General features: G+C 39.6%; 1 protein-coding gene and 1 long non-coding RNA gene across 5 annotated transcripts in view; both read right to left on the reverse strand.

Annotated features, from left to right (window-relative positions):
- VMP1 (vacuole membrane protein 1) overlaps positions 1 to 23,422 on the reverse strand; it is a 64,521-nt gene that overhangs the window by 14,904 nt on the left and 26,195 nt on the right. For all 4 annotated transcript variants that reach the window (XM_068656311.1, XM_068656312.1, XM_068656313.1 and 1 more), the window contains 3 exons: positions 18,697 to 18,828; positions 4,724 to 4,804; positions 954 to 1,070 (listed from right to left, as the gene is read on the reverse strand). In XM_068656311.1, the coding sequence (XP_068512412.1) occupies positions 954 to 1,070; positions 4,724 to 4,804; positions 18,697 to 18,828 (330 nt within the window). The remainder of the gene's footprint in view (positions 1 to 953; positions 1,071 to 4,723; positions 4,805 to 18,696; positions 18,829 to 23,422) is intronic.
- On the reverse strand, positions 2,095 to 3,542 carry LOC137842371 (uncharacterized). The gene is made up of 2 exons (XR_011089042.1): positions 3,180 to 3,542; positions 2,095 to 2,842 (listed from the first exon to the last, which is right to left on the reverse strand). It is a non-coding gene; the product is annotated as an uncharacterized lncRNA (long non-coding RNA).

Genomic DNA, 23,422 nt, shown 5'->3' on the forward strand with positions numbered 1-23,422 from the left:
AATTTTATACTACTAAGCTTCTGCTTTTTTAAAAAGAGTGACAGCAAAGATTTCCAAGCAACAAACCTACAGGCACTGCAGAGTCCTATGGAGATATTTTAAGCTGAAAAGCTCAGCCTCTAGCATCTCTAACCTACCGCTGAAAGCTCAGTCTCTAACCATAACTGTATCATCAATTATATCACTCTACTTGTACTAACCACGCTGCCAGCAATTAACAATTGTCAGGGAATCAATACTTCATTTTTTATTTGACAAAATGGTGACACATCTTAAAAGCAAGACTCAACAATTTTTAAAGCTACTTGAGATTCTGATTGCCAAATTCAGAACATCCGGTAAGACTCTGAGTTAGCAAGAAAAATCAAACAAGCCTCTCTGAAATCAGGCCCTTTCATAATAACATGGATTGAACAGACCAAAAATCACTAACCACGCCTGAAAATTGCAGATGACACTTCCAAAAACATACCCTTGGAGTGCCTTCTGCAGGGAGCAGGGCCTGGAAGGAGCACGGCTCTCTCTATACATTCAGCTGAGGGAGCATTTAAAAAGTGCCGCTTAACTGGTAAAGGCTAGTTGCAGTGCTCTTTGAAACGAGTATTTGTTACCAAAAAGGCAAGTTCATTATGAGTACGAAGTCCTTTCAGTCTGGTAAAAACCGTAGGTAAATAACTTGGCTAACCACCAATTTCCTGAGTGGTGTAGGCAGCGAGCTCATTAGTTTGTAGCTATAAATTATTCAGTTGCCTCAGTTCTAAGTGAAGGAGCCTAGCAGATTCTTTATTGTAAATCCTCCGCACCAAATTAATTTCCATTACTTCAGGTCAGGAAAGGAGACTCCAGAATTCATTACGGAGTAACACAGTGTAACAGGAAAAAAAATAAAAAAATAAAAAAAAGAAGAGAAGTGTTCAGCCCAGAGCCCTAAGGGAGCTGTAGCATCTACTTGCCTGGATGTGCATTTTAATTACTGCTTTCCCAATCAGGGTGGCACCAAAGAAGGTCCAGAAGGGAACCAGAAAGTGTCCACATGTTATCCCGGCCAGGTCAAACAGAGGGTTTGGAATCTGTAAAGTGCAAGGGAAAAAAGCTCATGAATTGCAATATTTAACTTAGAAGAACAGGAATACTACAGACTCTGAAAAATGTACATTTTCCCCTTCTTCAACTTAATTCAAAACTCTTGTGTTTTAATACTTACAAAAGTATTAAAGTTACACCACATAACTTAAGTCTCAGAGACTTAACGAGACAATGTCCCAGACAACTCCACTGACAGTCCCTCCTCGCCCCTTGACTTTAAAAGAGCTAGCAAAGTTTTCCATGTGAAACGCACAGAAACCACAGTAAAGCCATTTTGAGTGATTTATCAAATTTTCTCACTGACAAGCACATCACTCCTGGAAGCCAGTGTTCAAAATTATCTCCAGTGATTTCCATCTGAGAAAATACATTAAAAACTGGCATTTATGGTCATATGTATCCAGTTTAAAAGCACTGATTAAATTTTATTAAGCATATGCATTTCATTTAAAATTAGAAGTTGTTTTTTTTATTGTTAAACCCTTGGCTTGACATTTGGTATTGTGATACTATCTGTAAAATATTTTTGAAGTTAAACCAAGAAAGAATCCAAATTCCAACCTTTCGCACTCAGCACAAGGGCTCTCGGTCTGAATAAAGGGAACATACCCCGTGTGTTTACAGTAGCAGTGCATCACTAATATCCTGCAGCACTTGGGTTGTTTTGTTACACAAACAAACAGGGAGTGTAGATATTTAAGCCTATAAAGAATAATAACTTTGACTGACTGAAATCTGCGAGAAAGCTTACGAGGGTTATACTTAGCTGTTATAGACTAGCAATTCAAATTTATGAGCACCCACAACACCACCTGCATAGGAAGAAATCTGAAACGGTCTCTAACCATGCCCCGAAACGGTCTCTAACCATGCCCCACTGCAGCTAAAGTGATCCTGTACCTCTGACAGCTGTCTTCGGCATAGGAGGAGGCTGGTAAATTATTTACTTATGCCAGAGCCAGATAATTTTGCTCTCCTGAGCCAAGTCTGGTCTAGGTCTCTAGTAAGTTCTTTGTTGGTTGGTTTAGTTTTTTTTTTCCCTCTGGTAAGTTCACAGCACATTTTAATGACTGCATTACTCTCACCACAGAGGGAGCAGCATGCTTTAGGTACAGGTAACTGTGGGTATCACCAGCACGTTAAACATAGCACAGTAAAAAAGTTACTTGAGTCCACATTGGGGTGTATCAGCAGGTCAGCGAGGTTTTCTCTTTGTTTGCTTTAAAAAAAACAAGAACACCACACGTGTGCAGCACTGAGAGCTGCCCGAAATGCCCAGAGATGGGAGGGCAAAGTCTCCCAAAATACAGCAAGGATCTCGATCTCTGCCTCGCTCTGCTCCTTCCCACAGCTGCCTTTACACAGGAATTAGCCTCAAGACAATAACACAGTTTTCTTATTGCCACTAAACATTACATTCAGGTGATTTCACTGGATAAATTCGCAAAGCTTTAAGCTCAATCTGAGTTTTCACGTAGCATTTAGAAGCCATCCCTTGACATGCAGCCAGGGCAGCCATTAATTGCCACTTCACAAGCAAGTTCTTCTCTTCCCTTTCACTAGTCACAGAAATACTTTCAGCTAAGACACTGTTTAAAATCCAGAAGTAAGAGGGCAACAATAATGTGGGCAGGAAAGGAGACACCTTCTAGCACAAGGAGAAGCAGCAATGAGCAAGAAGAGCCCTGAAAAAGTCCAGAAGCTGGTGGGGAAATGCACAAGGGCAAGCAGCACACATGGGGGGTGCCTTCCTCCTCTACAGGTGCAATAGAAAGGGACAGCTTCAAATCCCTCTGCTTGTTTCAGTGCCTCTCCCTTTTTGCTGCTACTCTGCCTTTATTCTGTAACCACATTTACAAATCCTCAGGTGCGCTGCAGTGGATCCGTGATTCCCCATCCCTCCCGACCCACAGCAACCTGTGTAAGCAAAAGGAAGCTGGAGCTCAGAACTCACTGAAGAACAGGGCACCAAAAGTAGGGAAGAAGTTAAGCAAATACTTAAATAATACTAAGCAGGAACTCTGAAGAGCTTACGCATCTCCTCTCATGTCTAGCAACTCCTTTCTCACGTTCCCTACTAGCCCACATGTCACCTTGTCCAGCTACCCCAGTAACTCATCCCTGCCGTCCCGGAGCTGTTCTCATTACACAAGACAGACCAAACAGCCCGTGCCGCGAGCGATGTCTCACAAGATGGTGACTAGAGAACAGTGAGTCAGAGCCAGCCAAGGAGCAGTCTCAGAGCTTACTGGACGGAAAGATTTAAAGAACAGCTTGTAACCTACGTGCCCACTCTAAACAATAAGACAGTTCAAAAGATTCGTAAACAGAGGTTGTGTGCCAGCAACTGCAATCAGCTTAATTCTTTCCAGCTAACACAGGTTACTTGCATTTGAGCAAATAGTTAACATTGTAATCTCTACAGTTTAGGAAACTAAGAGGGACTCTAGACAAGTGTGGAATTAATACCTCATCAGCTGAGCAGCTGGCTAATGGTTGTGGTTATTCCAGAAGAATGGGATCACAGAGAACCTGCAATCCCCCCTTTACTGTAATCACGTCTCTGCATTTGTGTGTGGGAGGGAAGAGCAAGGCACGTCATTCCTACCGGTTTTCATCAAGCTTCCAGGGAGAGGTTTAAACCTCAAACAGTTCGGTATTTTCACACTCCAAAGGAACAGTACTAGCCTACTTAAAACACTAAAATAGCATCAGTGGAGATGCTCACACATCTGTCTTAGAAAAAAACCACTATAAGTAGTCTGCAGTTCAGATAGCCACTACTGAAATGCTCTCCTGCATTCTGCTCTCCCTAGTTCTTAGTAATCCAAAGTCACCTCCTAAACAGATTTAGGAGGACTACTATGGACAAATATCCTGGTCAGGCTCTGTACAGGAAGTTTTTCCACTCTTTTAATTCATGTATATCTTTGAATCTGAACATGTCGAGTACTGTAAGATACAGGACACGCATCTAAAGAAATAATACAGCTCCAGCAGAAACTAGAGGTTAACAGCCTAGCTCTTGCTGTACCCTGCCAGGTAACAATCTGGGCTGGGAAAGTCACAAGAGGATAGCTGTCAGGGGAGCTAGGGCATACAATTTGATCTGCCAAACACCCACTAACAGAGCAGTGAGCATTTGCCTCTGTTAGAGAAGACATGGCCTCAAACTAATGGCAGGAGCATGCCTTGTCTGAAACAGAAACATCAGAAACTTCTTCAGTTTTAGGAATTGCTCTATCTTTCAAAAAAAAAAAAAAAAAGCCACCCAAGAACTCAAGGGATCCCTCTTGCACAGTAGCACAAGTAGGACTATTCTAAATTCACTATTTGTCAAGGCGAATGAGTGTCAAGAAGCCCAACGGTAAAGCTGATGAAAGGGATAACAACTGTTAGCTGTGCATTTATGCAGAATTCCCTGGGTTTGGTACTAATCTAGGACTGGAGTTTCTCCATGCTATTGTACTCGCCAGTACCACAACCATCCCACATCCCTAAGCACCACAGAAAACACAGAAATAACAAACAAGATGTGAAGATTTATATGGACTCAAAGCAACCCACAGTTCACAGCATTAATTTTGCTGCAGTACCATCTGTGACTACAACCCCCCTGTTAGTGAAATGAACTTACTGAAGCGCAGGCCAAAATGCCGAAGAACCCAACTTTCTGCACCAGGTTCTGGACAGCCAGTTTAGCCCGGGAAGCAAAATCCTGCCAACAAGAAAACAAAGGCATTAATGAGGCAAAACCCCAAATGAACACACCTCAGAGTGTATGTGCTTGCAACGTCCTCCATGCTTTGGGATTTTCCGATTTGCAGTTGGATGAATTTTTGCAACAAAAACAAAGTCAGTTTGAAGTTCTGGGCTTAGAGGGAAGAAAGAGAAATTGACGATGCTTGGTGTGAAAATCTGACCACCCACATGTAGTGAGTTTTTAGTTTTCCTTACAGATTTGGTTCGTCAAAACTCTGCAAGTGGCACTAAGTTCACTTTACTATGGAAACAGGTTTCTAGTACTTCTTTCCACCTATCTCTGAATTGCCAGTGCCACTACTCCACTATTACCTTATTCCTTAAGCAAAGAGAGGGAATTAATTCCTTCAATACCATCTACAATGATAAAAAAGTACTTTCTCAAAACACAAAGACAGAATACAATATCCCATTATCTGTTTGCAAACCCAGGTTCTTTTTCAGAACAGCTAACGCTAGGTTCTCTCTAAAGCAGGTCTGTAAACTTCATTAAATCTGTAGAGTTAAACCTAGACTACTCGAAAAGAAACAAAGGTGGCTGACCACGTAACATCTGAGCTATTCTTGATGAAGTCAGACTATGAACATGTTGCCTAGTTTAATTTTGTGATCACAAATTTCAAGCATATTCATGGCAAACTCAAGAGTCTCAAAGTTTACCACAAATAGTAAACATTTTTGAAAAGCAAAAATAAAGATTTCTCACAAGCAGCTTAAATTCATTTGAATGTGAGAAGTGATTTCAGGAGAATAAAATTCTTGCAAAGTAAAACTGTCCAAGAAGTTAAAAACAGGGTCAATGTTATCTGCTCAGGCTTGGCAACAATAGTTACACAAGGCTGAGTATCTTTGGTAACAGCTAGCTTTAAAAATAAATTATTAAAAAAGATTAAAAATCTACCAATATGTAATGAATATCTAATATGTAATGATTTTCCAGGAACAATATTCAATGATTTGCATGTTGTACCAAACTGTTAAGATAAATTTAACAAGGAAGTACCACATCAGTAATTAATGCAAGATAACTACAAGATAATCCAGAAGAATTCAATTTATGCAATTTTAACTTTGTTACAATTCTGTTGAAACCATCATTACGTGCAAGTAAATTACAATTACTTCACATTCCTATTAAATTCTAATCTACAGAACTGACATAACTTTTAATGCCAGATTTAAAAAGTCTGTGATAAGACCATTTGGTATGATTTTACACTCTTTTTAAGTGGTAACTGTTCACCATTTCAAAGCTTTAAAAATAGCTACATTCTTAAATTAAAAACAATTATTATTAATATCAGAATAATTATATTATTTATAGCTCATACTTGAACAAAAAAATAAATACTGTAATTTAAAGAAAAAAGCCAAATAAATGAGACTTCCTACATCTTCCACTGGGACATTTTTAACCTCAGGAGAATACAAAAGGCTTTTGGAATATCCTCCACGGGGCAAATTTGCTATCTTCAACCCAGAGTAACAATTCAGGATTACATGATCCAGCCCATGAATGTCTTATTGCAAAATGGAACACAATGAAATATTTACACTGTGTCAAAAAGCAGTTCCTGATATTATTCAATTTAACTTCTAGGATACGTGCAGTATGCACGAATAACCAAAACCTGCTCCTGGGGGGGCTGATCCCAACCTCTTGAGCTTATGTTAGTACAAACAGGTCTAGGGGACGCCTGCCTGAGACAGAAAGTACAGTTTTAATGCTTTTCAGTTAAGAGTGCATTTTTGCAAAAATTGTCATTTGTAACAAAAAATGATAGCTTAGCAGTGAACTACATCCAAAGATCTTGCAACATCAAGGGCAGTTCCTACCCTAACTAAAATTCCCTCATCATTATTTTCTAGTTAGTAAATAAAACCACAGCAAGCTAACATACGAGCACAGATAATGGGTCAGCAGCAATGTCCTAAATCCCACTGAGGATTTAGGACATGAACTGAAAAGGATGCGAGACTCTTGAGTGTGATCACAGAGCTCTCAATAAAGGCAATTAAACGTGGCACACGAAGGGATAACAGGAATTCTAACTCCTGACCAAGTGCAAAAGCAGAAATACATTTTTAGTTTCTCTACTATTTAGTTTAAAAAGTTATGCTTCAGTGTACTTTTTCAGTACCACTGTCCTTTCAATGGCAGATTATTATTATTTTTTTTTTTTTTTTGCAAAGATGAACTGAAAAAGCAGTGCCATCTCTGTAGGGATTTCATAAGATGTCTCCTCCGTACTAACAGGGCTGAATGTGACCATGAGAGTTTCAGTTCCTACTTTTTTCACCATTTCACAATGCTCATGGGGTTACAACAACATTTGCACTTCGATAAGCCAATCTAAAAGTTTTCACAGCTCTATAAATCTAATAAAGTATATTTAAAACAATACATTATTAATACAAATTATTCAGATACACCCATGATATACTTTAAGGAAGTAGTTTCTAGTCTAATTTTAACATATTTACCCAGTATCCTAAGGACTGTATTGCTAGGACACTGTTGTATTAATGCTCACAGGCTGGAACTGGAAAGAAACTCTTACAAGTTAACACTGGCAGTGCAGACGGTTTAATAAACTATTTATTATTACAATTACTAATAGATTGTATTAACCTAGTGTAAGCACAACACATTTTTCATCACATTTCTTAAAAATAAACAGCTTCCCTCATGAGATGTCTAGACTAGTGCAAAATGAAGGTTGCCTTAAAACTTTATCTCCAGCAAGACATTTTTTACTTTGAAAACAATAATGAAAGTTTTGAAAAAAGCCTAACAAATTTGTCTCAAAAAACACTACAATCATTTTTCTTACCTTATTAATTCATAATTTTTTTATTATTATTAAGTTTTTACCCAGATTGTTTCTTCAAGTTCTTGTTATTTTATTTTACATTCATTATCTATTATGAAGTACTCCATGGAAAGCACAGCTACTGCACTTAAAATTTCAGTGAGGAACTTGCAATTTGCCTTCCTTTTTCAAACTTTCCAAATAAGCCAAGAGAGATAACCTTAGGATTTTTTTTTCTTATTTCTCATGATCTAATGTAATCACAGATACAAATAATTTGCATGGCAACATACACATCAGGGTTACTACAGACATATATTTGCAGTTTTTACCCTTACTTTAATGTAAACGAGTTAAGAAATAGTTCTGTTTGGTTGCTTCCTTAAATTTCATTTGTCAAATCTTTGCAACATCTGCAATAATAAAAACCCTTAAAAGTTTCATTTCTCAGAGAATACAATCATCAGTTTCACAACTTTTACCTATTTCACAATATATTTTTTTCTGTTTTAAATCCTGCATAGGGAATAATCTTTAATTTTTTTTTTTAGAAATTAAAGCAAAACAACTTTCATAACTTACTGCTTTAAAAAAAATATTAAAAAGACATAAAAGTTCAGCTACTTACAGGCAAAACATATTCCCCCAAAATTAAAGTATCTAGACTGGACTCGACTCTCAGCTAATATGATTCATTCGCTACAACATTTCAGGATACTTTTGCTCACTATGTTCCTTTCAAAGATGATTTGTTCTTTTTTTTTTGGTTTGGAAATAGATTTCCTGTGACTGCTGCAATACAGGCAAAGGAAGGTTAAATGATTAAACATTACTTCATTGGGTTAATCATCAGATCTCAAGAACTGGAATGGAAATAAGAGGCATAAAAAGGTCAGTGCTGAAATACTGATTCACAAGTCTCAGCTGGCGGCTTGAGGAAGCTTGCTTCATATCTGCCTTTAGTAAAATGGCACATTTTATTGATAACAGCATTTCATTACTGTGTTCGAGAAGTAAAAAAAAAACCTCTCCTAAACCTCCAAACCTAAAGGGATCTAGTAAAGAGAAATTACATGTTTTGCTGCTAAGTAAGGCATACCACAATGTTCCTCCTCTAAATATGCATTGTGATACAGCGTCGAGTAGAGCCATAGTCCTCAAGTATGGACCATTTACCCCCAGAAAATAGTCCTGCTGCTGGAAAGAGTGAATGGACACACTCATTTTTTAGCTACGAGGCTTCACCTTGTTCTTCTACTTTATCTTGCTTCCATTTATAATTTAAATCTCTAGTTCTTCTTTCTGCATTCATTGTAAAATAAAATGCACAAGCTTTTCTGTATTTGATGATTGTAAATCATCAAATTAATTTCTGTAAATGATGATTGTTTCACTGGATTTAGTTATCAAGCTCTAGCAGAAAAAAATAATTTTGATCCTTTTCCTTTCATAACACTGATACAGTATCAGAACACAGAATGGTCACAATTTGCTGTTCACAGAAGTTACTCCCTTGAAAGACTGCGCAGAGGGGTCTAGAACGATTGTGCAATATAACAGCTTATTTTCTAACAAAGTTGCAATCAGTTGTTAGGAGCATCAAGAAAGCTGTGAGTCCAACCAACCTTCCTTGATGACAGCTGTCAGCCTCTGAAAGAGGCAATCCAGAGAGAGTTTGATTTGTGGTCCACAAGAACATTTCACTACCCATTTTTTTTCTGCAATAAATACATTAAATACTTTACAAATAAATTGTAAACGTGCTATAGCCACCAATATACCAATAAGGAGGAGGCCGGTAAGGATGGGGAGGCAGTATTTTAAGAACGACGCTAAAATCAATCACAATTTCATTGTGCATGCATTCTCTACTAATAAGAGCAATGCCATAACACAGGACTGGGGAAAATCAGTGATGCCAGTGTGAATGCAGTTACTGAAGTAGGATATTAATTACTTTGCCTTAAATGTCAGCCTTTACAAGTCCAAAATAGATTTCTGGAAGGCTTGGGATGGGTTATGCCAGATCTGCTACTCTAACAAAAAAATCATGAATTAACATCAAAATGATATCAAGACAGAGAAACAGGGATCTGAAGTGAATGTGTTGCACCTCGATGGAACAGGTCCACTACAAATAATGACAGCAAAGCTGCTGTAAAGAAGGGCATTTATCCTGCTGCCAGCAGGCTCCCTTGATGCGAAGGCACAACTTGCACATGAGGAATAAGCAGATAATCCCCCAGCATTTGAACCTAATACATGTTATGGATACAGTATTTTTCTTAGCAGAAACGAAGTTTAATTATACAAATAATAATCTTCAGAGGAGAACATTCTTCTACGAAGACTGAAGACAACATGTGCAGCTACCGTCTCAGATTATTAAAATTATAAATTCCTTAACATTTAAAAAGCTGCCTACAAAGACAGTGCTCCTTTTCATGTAAAAATCTGAGTTATGTTAAAAATGAGCTGCACAATATTTTGTTTCTTCTGGCTTTCTATTACAACACAATGGAATCAAACACAACTTATGGGAGAATGACCATTTGTGGTTAGGCAATGAATTCTAGAATTTCAGAGGACTGGGAAGAATTATTAACTCATTGAAATAACATATTAACTGCAGAAGAGCAGTTTTCAAGAAGGCAGATAGCTACCTATGGGCTGAGAGGTTACACCACACATCCCTGCTAAGAAAGCAGCAGCTCAGCAGCTATGTTTAATGATCAACGCAGGAACCTGGAGTTAAGACGAAGGGAACAGAGACCAAGATACAGTTGATAGCCAGTGCCTATCGCTGCAAATAGCTCATTACTCAGCGACCAGAGAACCCATTCCATACGTCTCCTGCAAGACATCAAAGGTGACAGGTCTGAGTAAGGCTCCAGTAAGCTGCCAAGAGGAATATTCTGACAGCGGTGCACGGCGGTACTGATCTCCCGCTCCCTCAGCTGCGGTGACTCTCAATGTCTGAATGTGTCTGGGAATGGCTGTGGTCCTGAGCCTTTGCTCTAGCTTTCCCCCAGAATACTTCCAGGTTAAAGCAAGTAAGGGGCAAACTGAAAAGGGGCTATTTCCATCTTGATACCTGGAGAGAAGAGGGTGTGAGAGGTAAGGTTTAAACTTACTTATCGCTAGAAACTCTGGGGAAGAAGGGCCCTAAACATTGGAAAATGAGCTGCCAAAACACAAAGTTAAAAAAAGGTTTTCAAGAATTATTGAAAGCAGCAAAGGGAAGGTGGCAGAGCAAGCACTGAAGTTTGACAAAAGGTATTTGTATGTGACAAGCACAGGACAGACATCCTGTGGTAGGAGGAAGGGCTTGAATTCTAAGCCTGAGAAAATAAATAAAAATAAACTGTACTTCACAAGAAGACTTTTTTTTTCTGAGACACTGAATCTGGACAAGGAATAGTGTAATCATATGGGTAAGTTACAAGAGAAATGCATGTCCAAGTTGAAGATGAAAACACAGTTTCAGATATTACAATATGAAGTAGGATGAACAGCAATGAAATGGGGACCTCGCCTTTGTAGGCTTTACTGAAGCACTATGGAAAGACAAAGAGAGCAGTACCTACAAAACTTTTTAAAATCTTGGATAGAGGCACTTTAATGACGTGAAGTTAATGAGATTTCAAAGCATTATTCAGAATATTTGTACACAAGGACGAGTAGGTACTATATACAAATCCCAAGGGAAACAAACACACAGGTGAATTCCTCTACTAGCCTTTGCTAGGACAAGGACACTGAGCACACACTGTTGAGGGAAATACAGATCTACTTCCACAGGTTTGTATTCAAATTCTTGAGGATGTTTGGATGTTAAGAAGGTGACGTTGCCATCAGTCGCAGTTTGAAGGAAGAGCAAGAATGTTGTTTCTGTCTTATCATGTGTGTCCCACAGAGCAGTACCTTTTACCACATCCACTGCCACCTCTCTGCTCCAATCCTCACGCCAGGTCTGTGCAGTGGCACGAAGCTACACGTGCCCTGGGACGCTTCAGTTTTGTAGTGGTGCATGAAGGCATGAAATAAAAATCTGTCAGGAAGGCAGCAAAGCCGTTAGGACAGTCCAGCTTCAGAACAGAACACCCAGACAGGTGATGCCATCTCCAGCCATGGAGGTTTTCAAGACCAGACTTGGTAATACCCAAGGAACCTGACCTTATCTCATAGCTGACCCTGCTTGGAGCAAAATTTGGACAAAGACTGCCTAAGGTCCCTTTCAGGATGAATTCTTCCGTGATTCCAGAACGAGATAGGAGTAGCCACCTCCAGAGAGAAGAATGAAGCAGCAGAACATCCTATCACTCCGGTTCCCCCACATCACACGTTGACCTCTGCAGCCTTTGCTTCTACAGTTGAAAGTGTGTGCTGGCAGTGCCTCCACCAACGTACTGGCTGCCTAAAATACCACTGCAGCTGCACAGCGAGTGCTCGTTTATCTCAGGGCTGCAACTGCAATTAGCTATTATGGCCACAGGTCTGCCAAGCTAGTTACAGTGACATGATGTGTACAGCGCCATGCCAGGACGTTGTCAACTTTATTTATTTAAGTTATAAAGTCCTATTTTGGGGGGTTTAAAATTCAGGCATTGCAAAAAAATAAAGGATACAAGATGGCTAGAATTAAGCAAGTCACTTTACTTCAGCCATCATCATCGAGAAAGGAAGCAACTTTTGATAACCAGACAAACAGACTGACCTTTCCAATCCCTTACAAAGCAAAGCTGAAGTCACCAAAGTCAGTCAAAAAAAACCAACTATATTCTTGCCCCATAGGGAATTTAAAAATAAGTTAAGGAAGAAAGCCCATATACAGAAAAAACACTTGTGTAATAAAAGTGAGCACTTCTAGACACAGCTGACAAATCCTTTTGCACTTGCAAGTCTTCCTACTCAGCAGATGTGCAGCGCTAAGCATACCTCTCGCTCATTCACCCTGGGAAGTAGCTGAGGTTCCCAGACAGCTCAGAGAAGTGGTCTGCATACCAGACTCTTGTACAACACAGATATTTAAACAGTGTCTGAAGCAGGAAAAAAAAACTTGCTGTTTTCTTATGATACCATAATTAATTTGTATCAGTTACTGAAGGCTCTCCCGGAAAAAATATTTTTGAAGCAGCTCATCTGACCCCAACTTCTGATTGAAAATCAGAAAATTAAGATCCCAATCTTTAACTTGTTCTTTGAAATATTTCTAGGCCAACTGTGTTTTAGAAGCTACTTTTCCAGCACTGTAATGCAGCCACTTCTCTGTCCATATAAAGTTTTTTTAAAAAAACTATATGTAACCATGAAATTGAGACAAACTTGAATGTTTCAGAAGAGCCCTATGCAGTGATGTGACAAGAACACCCCAACTTTACTCCCTAGAAAACATGTAGACAACTAATTTTATTTTCCTCCCCTCAGATCCAAATCTCCCATAAAGCAGCAGCGAAGCTGTAGAGGTTTATTGAGTAGCTGCTGCTTTTTTTGTACGGATCAGAGAGCTGAGAAAAGCCCATATGACTCTGAAAGAGTGAAACACAATTGTCCAGGACCAGTTTGTTCCCTTAGAAAGTTGTACCAACCATTGCCAACCCGGGCGAACAGGGCATGCAAACCCAATGGCAGAGCGCTTCTCCATACGCCGCAGCTGCAGTACAAAAGCAGCATGCAAGACTTCCAATAAACTTGGTGATAATCTTTATTAAAATGTTAATTTCTACTGCAAAGTGAGGTATTTGTTGGTGTAGAAATTCCTCTGAGCTAACAGCCTCAAACCAAGTGAAAATACTACCAAGTAATCCAGATTTCTTCAGTGGTTTGACTGTTACTGATTTATGTACTTTCACACTAAATATTAAGAAGACAGAGGGCCCTGTAAATGAGTTGTAGCTAACGGAGGTATCACAAAGAACAGCTCAAAGAAGAACATGGAAAAAAATCATCTCTAGATTACCATTAGCAAACCCTCGTTGCTGTTTTTTCCTTATCTGTAAGCAGGTGTGCAAATGAATAGAACAATGCAGGCACAAGACTGCCCTATTTTCTTGCCAGTGTCCAAAGAAATCCAGCAAGGAGGTGGCTTACACATTTGTTACTCATAGCTCCTATTGTCTACCCTGTGCCTATCTTAACTCTTTGCTACCCCTTTTCTGAGGAAGTTCCTGGTAACAACAGTTCCCTTACTTAAAGCTTTCATTCCAAAGGTTATCTCAACTCACTAATTTTGGTGAACAATTTAAAATAAAGCTAATGCTTGATATGCTCACAGTTATTATATTTTCTGTGAAAAACATCACATTATGCTATTAGCTTACTACTACCAGTCTGCTGTCTCACTCTCAAGCTATAGCATTTGTACGAAGTTTCTGGAGAGAAGCTTCAAGCTTTGATTAGTTCTGAGTTTACATTTAATTACGGGCCAAGATAAAAGCAGGGAGAGACCTCCCATATGTGCATTAACAAAAGCACCCAGCGAACAGCAGGAACGCCCGGTGTGCAGACAAGCCTCCTGGTGGCCACCCATCAGGCAGCCTAGACCAAACACCGACCTCCTCCTTGTACGGCACAATTAATAAAGAGAGGAAGCTGATGAGGAAAAGGGGTGACTGGAAGAATGAGCAAGGAAAATTATGAACGGAATTTGATGTTGGGTTTAAACAAGTTATTTCTGGGAAAGAAAAAAAAGAAGTCGATGTTTTCCAGTTATTGTATGCGACTTTACCACTTCCATTTTTATCATAACTACTTTATAAAAGCCTGCTTGTGGTCTGCTCGAACTTCTTTTTTCTTCTAAAGAATACCCTTAAAGCCTTTTGATTAAACCAGCCAGCAGCCAGGGAATCCTTTACAGGCAGGAACTTATCAGATACTGTTAGTTTAATCGTGGGAGAGATCCATTTTTAATTTGGCGATCTCACTTTACGCTGCTAATTAAGTAACATTTTGCTTATTAGACGAACCTAATCATTCCATTTCAGTGAAGTCACAGTGTCGTGTCAGAACACAGTGCTGGGTTCTCCCAGTAACCATGGCTGGGTGTGGTAGCCTACTTTGTTCTGCTTCTGCAAAGAGAAACCCCGCATTAGGACGTGGAAAAGCAATCCAGCTCAAGGCACAAGACCTTTCAGAAATGCTGGAAAGATGGGTTTAGCATGTGTCTAACTGTCACTATCGCAAAGTTCATCAGTTTAACTCCTTGCAGACAAGAAGCCGGCTCTCCGAGCAGGAAGTTGTTCGGTGGAACTCCTGACGCAATGCAAACCGAAGCAGTTGCAGCTTAGTTTAATACAAACCCTCTTGAGTCCACGTTGACAAATTCTTTAACAAGCCCTGTGGTTACAGGGAAGCTGGTTTCAGTCTGAGTCACTCCTGTTCAAACAGTTTACTGGAAATGGAGGGGAGGGGGAATTTTCAGAGAAGTCATGTGATGGCCAGACAAACCACAACCAGTAAAGGTTCAGTGGAGTCAAAAACAGGTCCCAGCAACAACCGGCATTCAGTGTGCAGATGGCACTCAATCATTTACAACGAGCTCTGCTGCATCCCAGTACTTCTATGGATTTAACCCTTTTTCACATTTGTATTCCTTCAAGGGCAAGACGCAGTTTGGGAAGTAAACAAACAGCAGCGACTGATAGTAACACAGGCAACTAGAAAATATTTTTACATGGAGATTTGGCTGCAGGGATACTGCACAGAAGCAAAGCCTAATGTGCAAATCATTAGTTCTTCAAAATATGCTACTTAATGAACCCAAACACTTACAGTCATTAAGGCTTAGATATACAGCAAAGACAGTGGTGCATTTCTCCTCTTAGCAAAGCACACCGTGACACTGCACGGGCGCATGCATTACGCATTACCGCTAAGTACCTCGAGGGAAGCTGGCATCAAGCTTCATTTTCACCAGAAACCTCCGTCAGCTTTAAGTGCTTCAGCATGACAGAGAAAAGAGGAGAGCACTTCACAAGCAGCAACTCTTAAACGGTCAAAAAGCAAAAGCCCTGCACGTGTGTGTGGAGACATGGAGCTGTGCTAGCACTGTGTTATTACCAATGTGCTGCCCCAGCACTAAGGAGCAGATTCACTTCCCCTAATTGCGAGGTTGGTTTGAACGGCTGCGCTGGAGATACTCCTCCTGCTCCAAGGGCAGCTTTGATGCAAGTCACCATTGCTCTGGAGTTTGACTGGAAGAGAATTAAGAGCAAGCAAATGCCATTTTAAACATGTATAATTCATAAATAATGTTTGAAGTATTAACAAACTGGGCCAAGTTGTTCTGTTTCTATAGCATGCTGGGCTCTGCATTGTGTGCAGCTTGGAGAAAAAAAAAAAAAAAAAAAAAAGCCCTGCTTGTAAACCGCACTCCTTCTCCAGGGCAAAGTCACCCGATTTTAAAAAGAGCAGCCACGAGGCAAGAGTAGCTCTGGAGCTCACTTTATGTAACCAGGATGGGTTGGTCAGCATGCAGAGAGACACACAGAAAGGAGAAGTGAGTGTTCCTTTAAAATGAGGGGCTTTCTCTGAAGTATGCTAATGGAAAGTCCGAGGCAGCCTTACACATCATCTGCAGGCTAATGAGTTTTCTCAAAACCTTGCTCAAGGAGACAGGTCACTTAGATTTGCAATTTATGACACAAAATCCATCACTAGACTTTTTAAAGTAAATAATATTTTACTCTGTGTGATTTTGAATGGGGCACTAAAACTTCAAACTGTTTAATACTTTTAAGTTCCTTTTTTTCCTATTGTTTTTTAAACTGCCAAGCTAGCAAGCGCATTCCCCCCTTACAGATCATTCAGGCTGGATGTTAAATTCATAGTCTATTCTCACCATGGAAGATTCTCATCTGTTTCTCAAAATTACCATTGTTTTTGAGAAACAGCAGCAACAAGCTTTCTAAACAAAACACACGCACGCAAAAACGTCAAGCCATTTGGCTTTGCCTTGTAGGCATAGAGCAGCTCAGCAGAAGTAGAAGGGGAAGCTATTCTTTAAAATCTAACACACCCAATTTCATGCCTTTCAAAAAAGGCTGGATGAAGGGAGACCTTTATACTGAAAGAAGGCTTCTGTCATTTGATGTAAAGCATTTGCGGTAGTCTCCATGGCATGAGACACTTGTCACATCCCCCATTTTCCTAAGCATAAGGCTTAAACTTGCGGAATGGGAAGAGGCTGATGTAGGTAATAACAACTGGTATTACGCGATTTAAAAGTAGACTTCATAACAGTTGATGAAGTTGCAATTACAGGACAAACAGCGATAAACTATGCTTAAAATTGGGATTTACTCAAGGTCATAGGAAAAGGCAGGCCTGTCTCCCACAGACATCTAGCAAAAACACGATTTAAGCCAAAAGCAGAAAGGAAGTCATATTAGCAAGTGGAAAAAACAGAGCTGTCAGTTTTATGAGTGCAATACAATTTAATCAGATTGTCAAAGCCTCATGTTAAGAGAATTTTATAGAAACCAAACCACAAGTGTAGTTCTAAAAGAATTTTTTTCTGGCTATTCATCCACAAAACAACATATTTCGATCCAAATTCATTTGCCAAGAAAATAAAATCAAAAGTACTGGTAAATAACACCATCATTTTCCTTAACTCGTTACACAATGCCATTCATTTACTAAGGGCAGTCAATGCAGCTAGCTATATTTTGGCCTGTCCTGACAAAACGCTCTCTAGCAAAAAATTTTCTTTTTCTGCCCAAGAATCTTAATCTTACTGCGCGTTCTGGAAAGCAGCTCTGGCTGCTCTCAGAACTTTACATGCGTATAATTTGCTGGGAGAGTTTCAGTAAACAGAGATAGCATTTCAGCTCTCAAGCCATGTGTTTGACTTTTTTTTTTTTTGCAGCTAGGGATTACTTTGCAAAGCAAAGACTGACAGTCAGGTAAAGACTAAAGCAGTTGTTTTTTTTTGTTTGTTTGTTTTTTTGCCACTGGATCTTTAAAGAAATAGAAGCATTTACTACTTAGAATAACAGAAAAAAAATCACTTTGGAACTTTTTAGCAGAGGGAGGCTCTCATAAAATACAGGGATTCCTGTTTGTATTACTAACTCGGCATTTCCAAAAGCTTTATCCATGATTTGAGGGAGCATGGGGGTAGCAGGAAGTATTTGTTTGTATTAAGGAAGTACCCCAGCAGAACAGTTAAAAGACAACAGTGAGTAGTAAATAGCTTCTACTGGTTGTGTAACAACAGTCTCATGACCTGTTTCTACCTAGTGCTTTTGATAGACAAAATACCAGGATAAGGAGGAATAATATGGCAAAGAAAATTAGTGGCAAGAAGCTTGAAAAAAAAAAAAAAAACACAAACAAACAACAATACATTAGATTTCATTTAAGTCATTATCAGTAGCTTTTGGAAAAGATGCAAACTCCTTACCTGAATGAAAAATTATCACCTGTAACATCTGACTCAGGTACAGCATCAGTTGCAAACTATGCTGTAACACAAGCAGTATTTAATCTATCAAGAAAGTAAGTCACAAGAGTAACAAAAAGGGATTCAGAGCAGTTTGGCTGCATTTTCACACCAGTAAAAATATGCTCCCTTAGGCTGATGAATGGGTCATGCACTGGCCCCTGAGGCTGTTACTGGCAAGGCAGCCAAGTATCATCCTGGGGGGATAAACTGACTGAAAATCATCTGGCCCAGGGAGGTTTTTAATGCAGCCATTCCACAATCGTAGTTGTTATAGCACCCCCTCTGTCACTGATCTGTTAGCCTACTTTTTCCCTACCTTTATTGTGCTGTTTTAGAAACTCTAAATAGAAGTAGTATTTGCAGCAAATACTTTGGCTGCACCACTGAATGTGCTTCAACAAGCTCTGTTCTCATCCTCCTGCTGCCAGAGGTATCTCTACCCGGTGGAGAATCTTCTTCCACCCTGGGAAGTCCCTTGTGAACTTGCACCAACGGATTTTTGGCCCATTCCCATTTAATTGGAATGGTTATTTACTCCATCTAGTTGTTCTGTGTTTTATTAATTCTGTTGTTTTGCACTGTTCTTACTTGTGCAGTCTCTGCATGTTCCAGCATCTCCTCAAATTCCTGGTACTCTTCATCATCAGGTTCAGCACCAGAGAGTCGGGCCGCCCTCGCCATAAAATATGGAGGTAGCTCTCCGATTGCTGTGCCAGCACCCTGGGAAAAGAATAATCCCGATTTATTTTTTTGTTTGCTCTTAAATAGGAAACATGTGATACACACAGGCCCTTAAGACATTTCAAAAGATTAGAAGCCAGAGATATGTGCTGTGTTATTCCAGAAGAATTGCGGAGACCAGCTGCCTTGAGATGCTTGTTTTCATCCACCAAGACAGACTCCTCCTGATTTCACATACGAAGGCATTGCTTTGAGACCCCACTCTCCTCCTTCCCTAGCTTAGGGAAATTCAGCTTCTCCCAAAGCAGACTACCACGCAGCAGGCCAGCGGTTCCCAAGCTGTGGCCTGCAAGGTCAAACTACGAGCTCTGTGCATCCCTGGGGCCCCACAAAGTGGCGTGCTGCCCAGCGGCAGCGCAGCTCTGCAGCCTGGGCCGTGCAGCGGGGAGGCTGCAGCCCCGTCACCGTGCTGCAGCCAGAGCCAGGCAGGCCACAGCCTGCTGCCTGCCCCGGTCCCTGACTCAGCACAGCGTTGCCATCTCACCCCGCCACACGATGCCAGACACATTTGCCGGCATGTGACAGCCCTTGCTCCTGCAACGGCCCTTGGAATAATCTGGGAGCTCCTCCCCTGTGCCGTCATGCAGTTTACTTACAGTTTACAAAGTCATGAGACTTTGGGCGAATGTTTATTAGAAAACAGGCTCGGGTTTTACTGCCGCTACAAGCAAGGAAACTAAGGTTAAGCAAAGCTTGAGCTCGAGTTTCCTCTCTCCTTAAGATGGAATAAAGAAAGCCAAGAGAAGCAGAGATGAAAGCATGGCTCCTTTCTCACCACATGAGAATTATATTTGTTTTCTCAGGACATCAAATGACTCATTTCAGTCTTGTGGGTCAATGCATCATTAACCAAAGAAAAAAAGAATAGGAAAGAGACAACTAAGATTGAACATATGGATAAACATAGGCTGATGAAACAGGAACTTGGATTAAAGTCAGAAGAGTTTAAATATAGGACAGGTAATAGCACAATAGTTGGGCAGCTCATTGGAAAAGTGCTAAAACTTAGCAGCATGCAGATGGCTTTTCTTTCTTAGGGTCAGTAGTAACAAACGCTTTTCTATTCCTTTGAAGCTATGTAAAAGCTTTTCAATTTCCTTTGTTCTCGCTCTAGATGCAGCTGCATGCAAGGGAGAATTCCAGCTGCTGTGGATATTCCAAATCAACAGGTTGTGGTTTTAAATACCGCTGTTCTCTGCAGTTACCCGAACTGTTAAAGTCGCAGTTTGAGCATATAAAGTACACAGCCTCACATGTTTACGCCTTGTTTTCCACTGAGGAAAAAAATCTAAACAAGCGCAACAAGCTGAACTTCATTAATCTGCCGGTTTCTGGCACGAGGGAAGATAAGCCTGCAAACAGTAGCAACAGCGTTTCAGAAAAATTAACTTGAGGTTATGTTCTCAGGGTGATGCAAGAACAAAAAGTCACATTGCTTCTCCAGGCTCTGCCAATTTGCCTTGGCTTCATTTTGTTAACCGAGGAAGAGGTTCGCATGCGTGTACTGGACATGAACTTTCTTTAAATTGGTTAAGTCACATGCTCATTACAAAACATTTCAGAAGTGCAACAAAATCATATGATTTCATGTCTGCCTGAGACAGGTTCCTTAAGTGCATTTAAAAAAAAAAAAGCAAGCAATTAAGGGATACAAACCAGTAACTATTTCACTTCTTTTTGTAACATTACTTCTCTATTTTCACAATTTAACATTGAATGCAGTTTTACTAACATACCAAAAAGGTAAACGCTCATCAAAATTCTTTTATACAAGTATATTCAGAAAAGGAAACCGGGAAATTACTCCACTAGAAAGAGTCTTTTAAACAGATTTTTATCCTGGCCAGGACACAGACTGCCTGTTCTGCTAATCCTGAGCAATTAAACAATTTTATTCTTCCCCCTCATTTCTTGTAAAAAAAAGAAAAAGAAAGAAAAAAAGCTGCAACACATTAAAAATGTAGGGCACTATTGAATTCCTTGTCCCTGTGGGATGGAAGGCTGTGAAAACTGGCATACACCTAGCAGATTGTTTTTGAGAGTCCTTCTGCAGGCCAGGACTTGTGGAGCCAATTTTTATAGCGATTTAAAAAAGCATCATTTTCATTTCACCTAATAATTCCTTAGATACGGTGATATTTAATCCCAGTAACACTTATTATCAGCAGAAATGGCTATCACTGACATGCAGGGGACTAGTAATGATTTTAATCTCTGGAAAAAGCTGTACCTGGTTTAAGTTGGCTGAAACAGCTGCTGATGTTTTTGTGATCTGAATCAAATCCCTTGTGCAGATAAATCCCTGCACTCAGGCCTTGCAGGATATCTAGCCTGGACAGCTTTATAGTCAGAGGCCTGCAGAGTCCCCAGTGGGACCGTCCTGCTTTCAACATTTTACATGAAAACTTGTATTCCTACCACCCTCCTGTCTCCCTCCAAACAATCAAGCAGATTGGCCAGGTTTTACTTTGGAGCCTTTCAACATCATTTCACTTTACAAGTCTAAAAGAAACAGGCTCTTGGTGCAAGCACATCTGTACACATCCAGTAATTCCTTTCTTTCCAATTACCCAGCATTTATCAGAAGTTCAGATTTTAGATCCTACTAGAAGCTGCAGTTTTCATTAAAAAAATGTTGTGAGTTCATTCAATCATACCCAGATCTGGAGTTATACTTACTATTCCTGATTTCACATTAAAAGGTGAAAAGATATTCAATTCAAAAATTTTTAGTAAGGGTCAGAGTTGCAAAAAAAAATTAGCTTGCTTTGTTTTCTGGAAGTCACTGTTACTTTCCAGTTAAGTAGAATTCGTTTTTAAAAGAGACAGAATTGAGAGTAATTTTCTTCAACAGCTTCCATAAAACGTGAACTGGAATTAGGACAAAAGAAACATATTGGAAGAAGCAGCAGCAGTTGCCAACTTGATTTGGCTTACAGGAAATTAGCAAGCAATGTTTATGTACTCATGAAACATTCCAAGAAAGCATAACATTACACTAGACACCACTGGTAGACAGAGGATGCTCCCAAGGGAAAATCTCATGGAGACAGAGTTCAGTGGAAAGGTAGCTGACAGTGAATTTGAAGGCGAGAAGAAAGAAAGGCGGGGAAGAGGGGGGATACAAAACGTTCTGGCATGGTCCTATTTCCTTGTCCTTTCTCTAGCCTGAATCAAGAAATGCTGCTCACATGAGACTGAAGATACCATTTGTTCTCCAGACTGGCTGCTCAGAAGGACACAAGATTTCAGTGTTTGCAGCTCTATTCACTGATTTCTAAACTAGTTAATTCTCCTCATAGTTCAGTTATTTTAAATGCTGAAGATTAAGCAATGCATGTTTACCCCGAGTTACATTTTTATTTTGCAACCCTAGAAACGTAATTGTAAATGCCATTTTTATTACTCTAGTCTTCATTAAACAAACTTAAGCAGAGGGGAACCAGCAGCAAAATAAAAAAGGAAAAAAACCTTGTATTTATGGTCTTATAAGTACTTGTACTTCCAGCCACTTATCAAGCATTCAGGCAAATCTGTCCTCTCATTCGAGAGACTGAAATTTAAAACATACTTTGCTTCTTGAGAGGGCTGTAAGTCCACTTTCCCCATTATTTTGACATTGGTACTGTTGTATGCTACTTTAGTCTATAACGTGTACAACCTAAATTGTAATTTTTTTAGGTAGCAAAACTGCTGATAATTTTAAAAGTTGTTAACGACTGAAGTTGCCTTAAGATACCTTTTCGTAATATTGGAAGGTATCTGGGAATACCAGGGCAGACATCAGATACTGTGTATTTTCAGAGTTTCCTCTCTGTACACGTGAACTGGAAAACCAAATATTTAATAATTAAATCAGTCAGAACAGGAAGCCAGTAGTAAAATAGAGTTAATTTGGCTTGCAGTTCACAGCAGATACATCTGTATAAACTACAATTCCCAATCACCTAGCCATAATGAAAAAAACAACTGACCAAAATCCTCCAAAAATCCAACTATTAAAAAAAAAGCTGCAAAAGGAATGAAAGGAAAACAGAAAGGAAGTTCTGATGACAGCATTTCCTAAGACCTTGATTCAGTTAAAAACTAACCTGCTTTCCTGTTTGAAGCAAAGAGTTTGCCATGATGGGAACAGGCAGGGAAACAAAAATAATATACAAAATTTTATGACATAGCACTATATTTAATCTATTTTATTGATTCAACCCAAAAAAAAGTCTCAGCTATGATATTAGGGTCTGAGTCCTTCATAGAAGTAACTGCAAATTCACTCAAGTTATAGGCTCAAAATTAGTGAAATTTATTGCTTAACTGCATTCAGTGTACGACCTGACAGCTGTGAGACCACTGCTAATGCAGATACCCCCTCTAAAACTTACCTTTTGCATCAACAGCTTTGAAGCACACAAGTATTTTCTGCTATACTGTAGAAAAACAGTCAACACCACAGTTGACAAAAGACAATCCTGTAATAACCTACTACTTTGTTTTAATAGGAGATTAATACTACAGGGGATTAATACCATACAGCTAGCACAGAGAAGGCAGGTCAGAAGGAAAGTAACTATTTATA

Source organism: Anas acuta, chromosome 19, assembly GCF_963932015.1.
Source record: "Anas acuta chromosome 19, bAnaAcu1.1, whole genome shotgun sequence".
Lineage (NCBI taxonomy): Eukaryota > Metazoa > Chordata > Aves > Anseriformes > Anatidae > Anas > Anas acuta.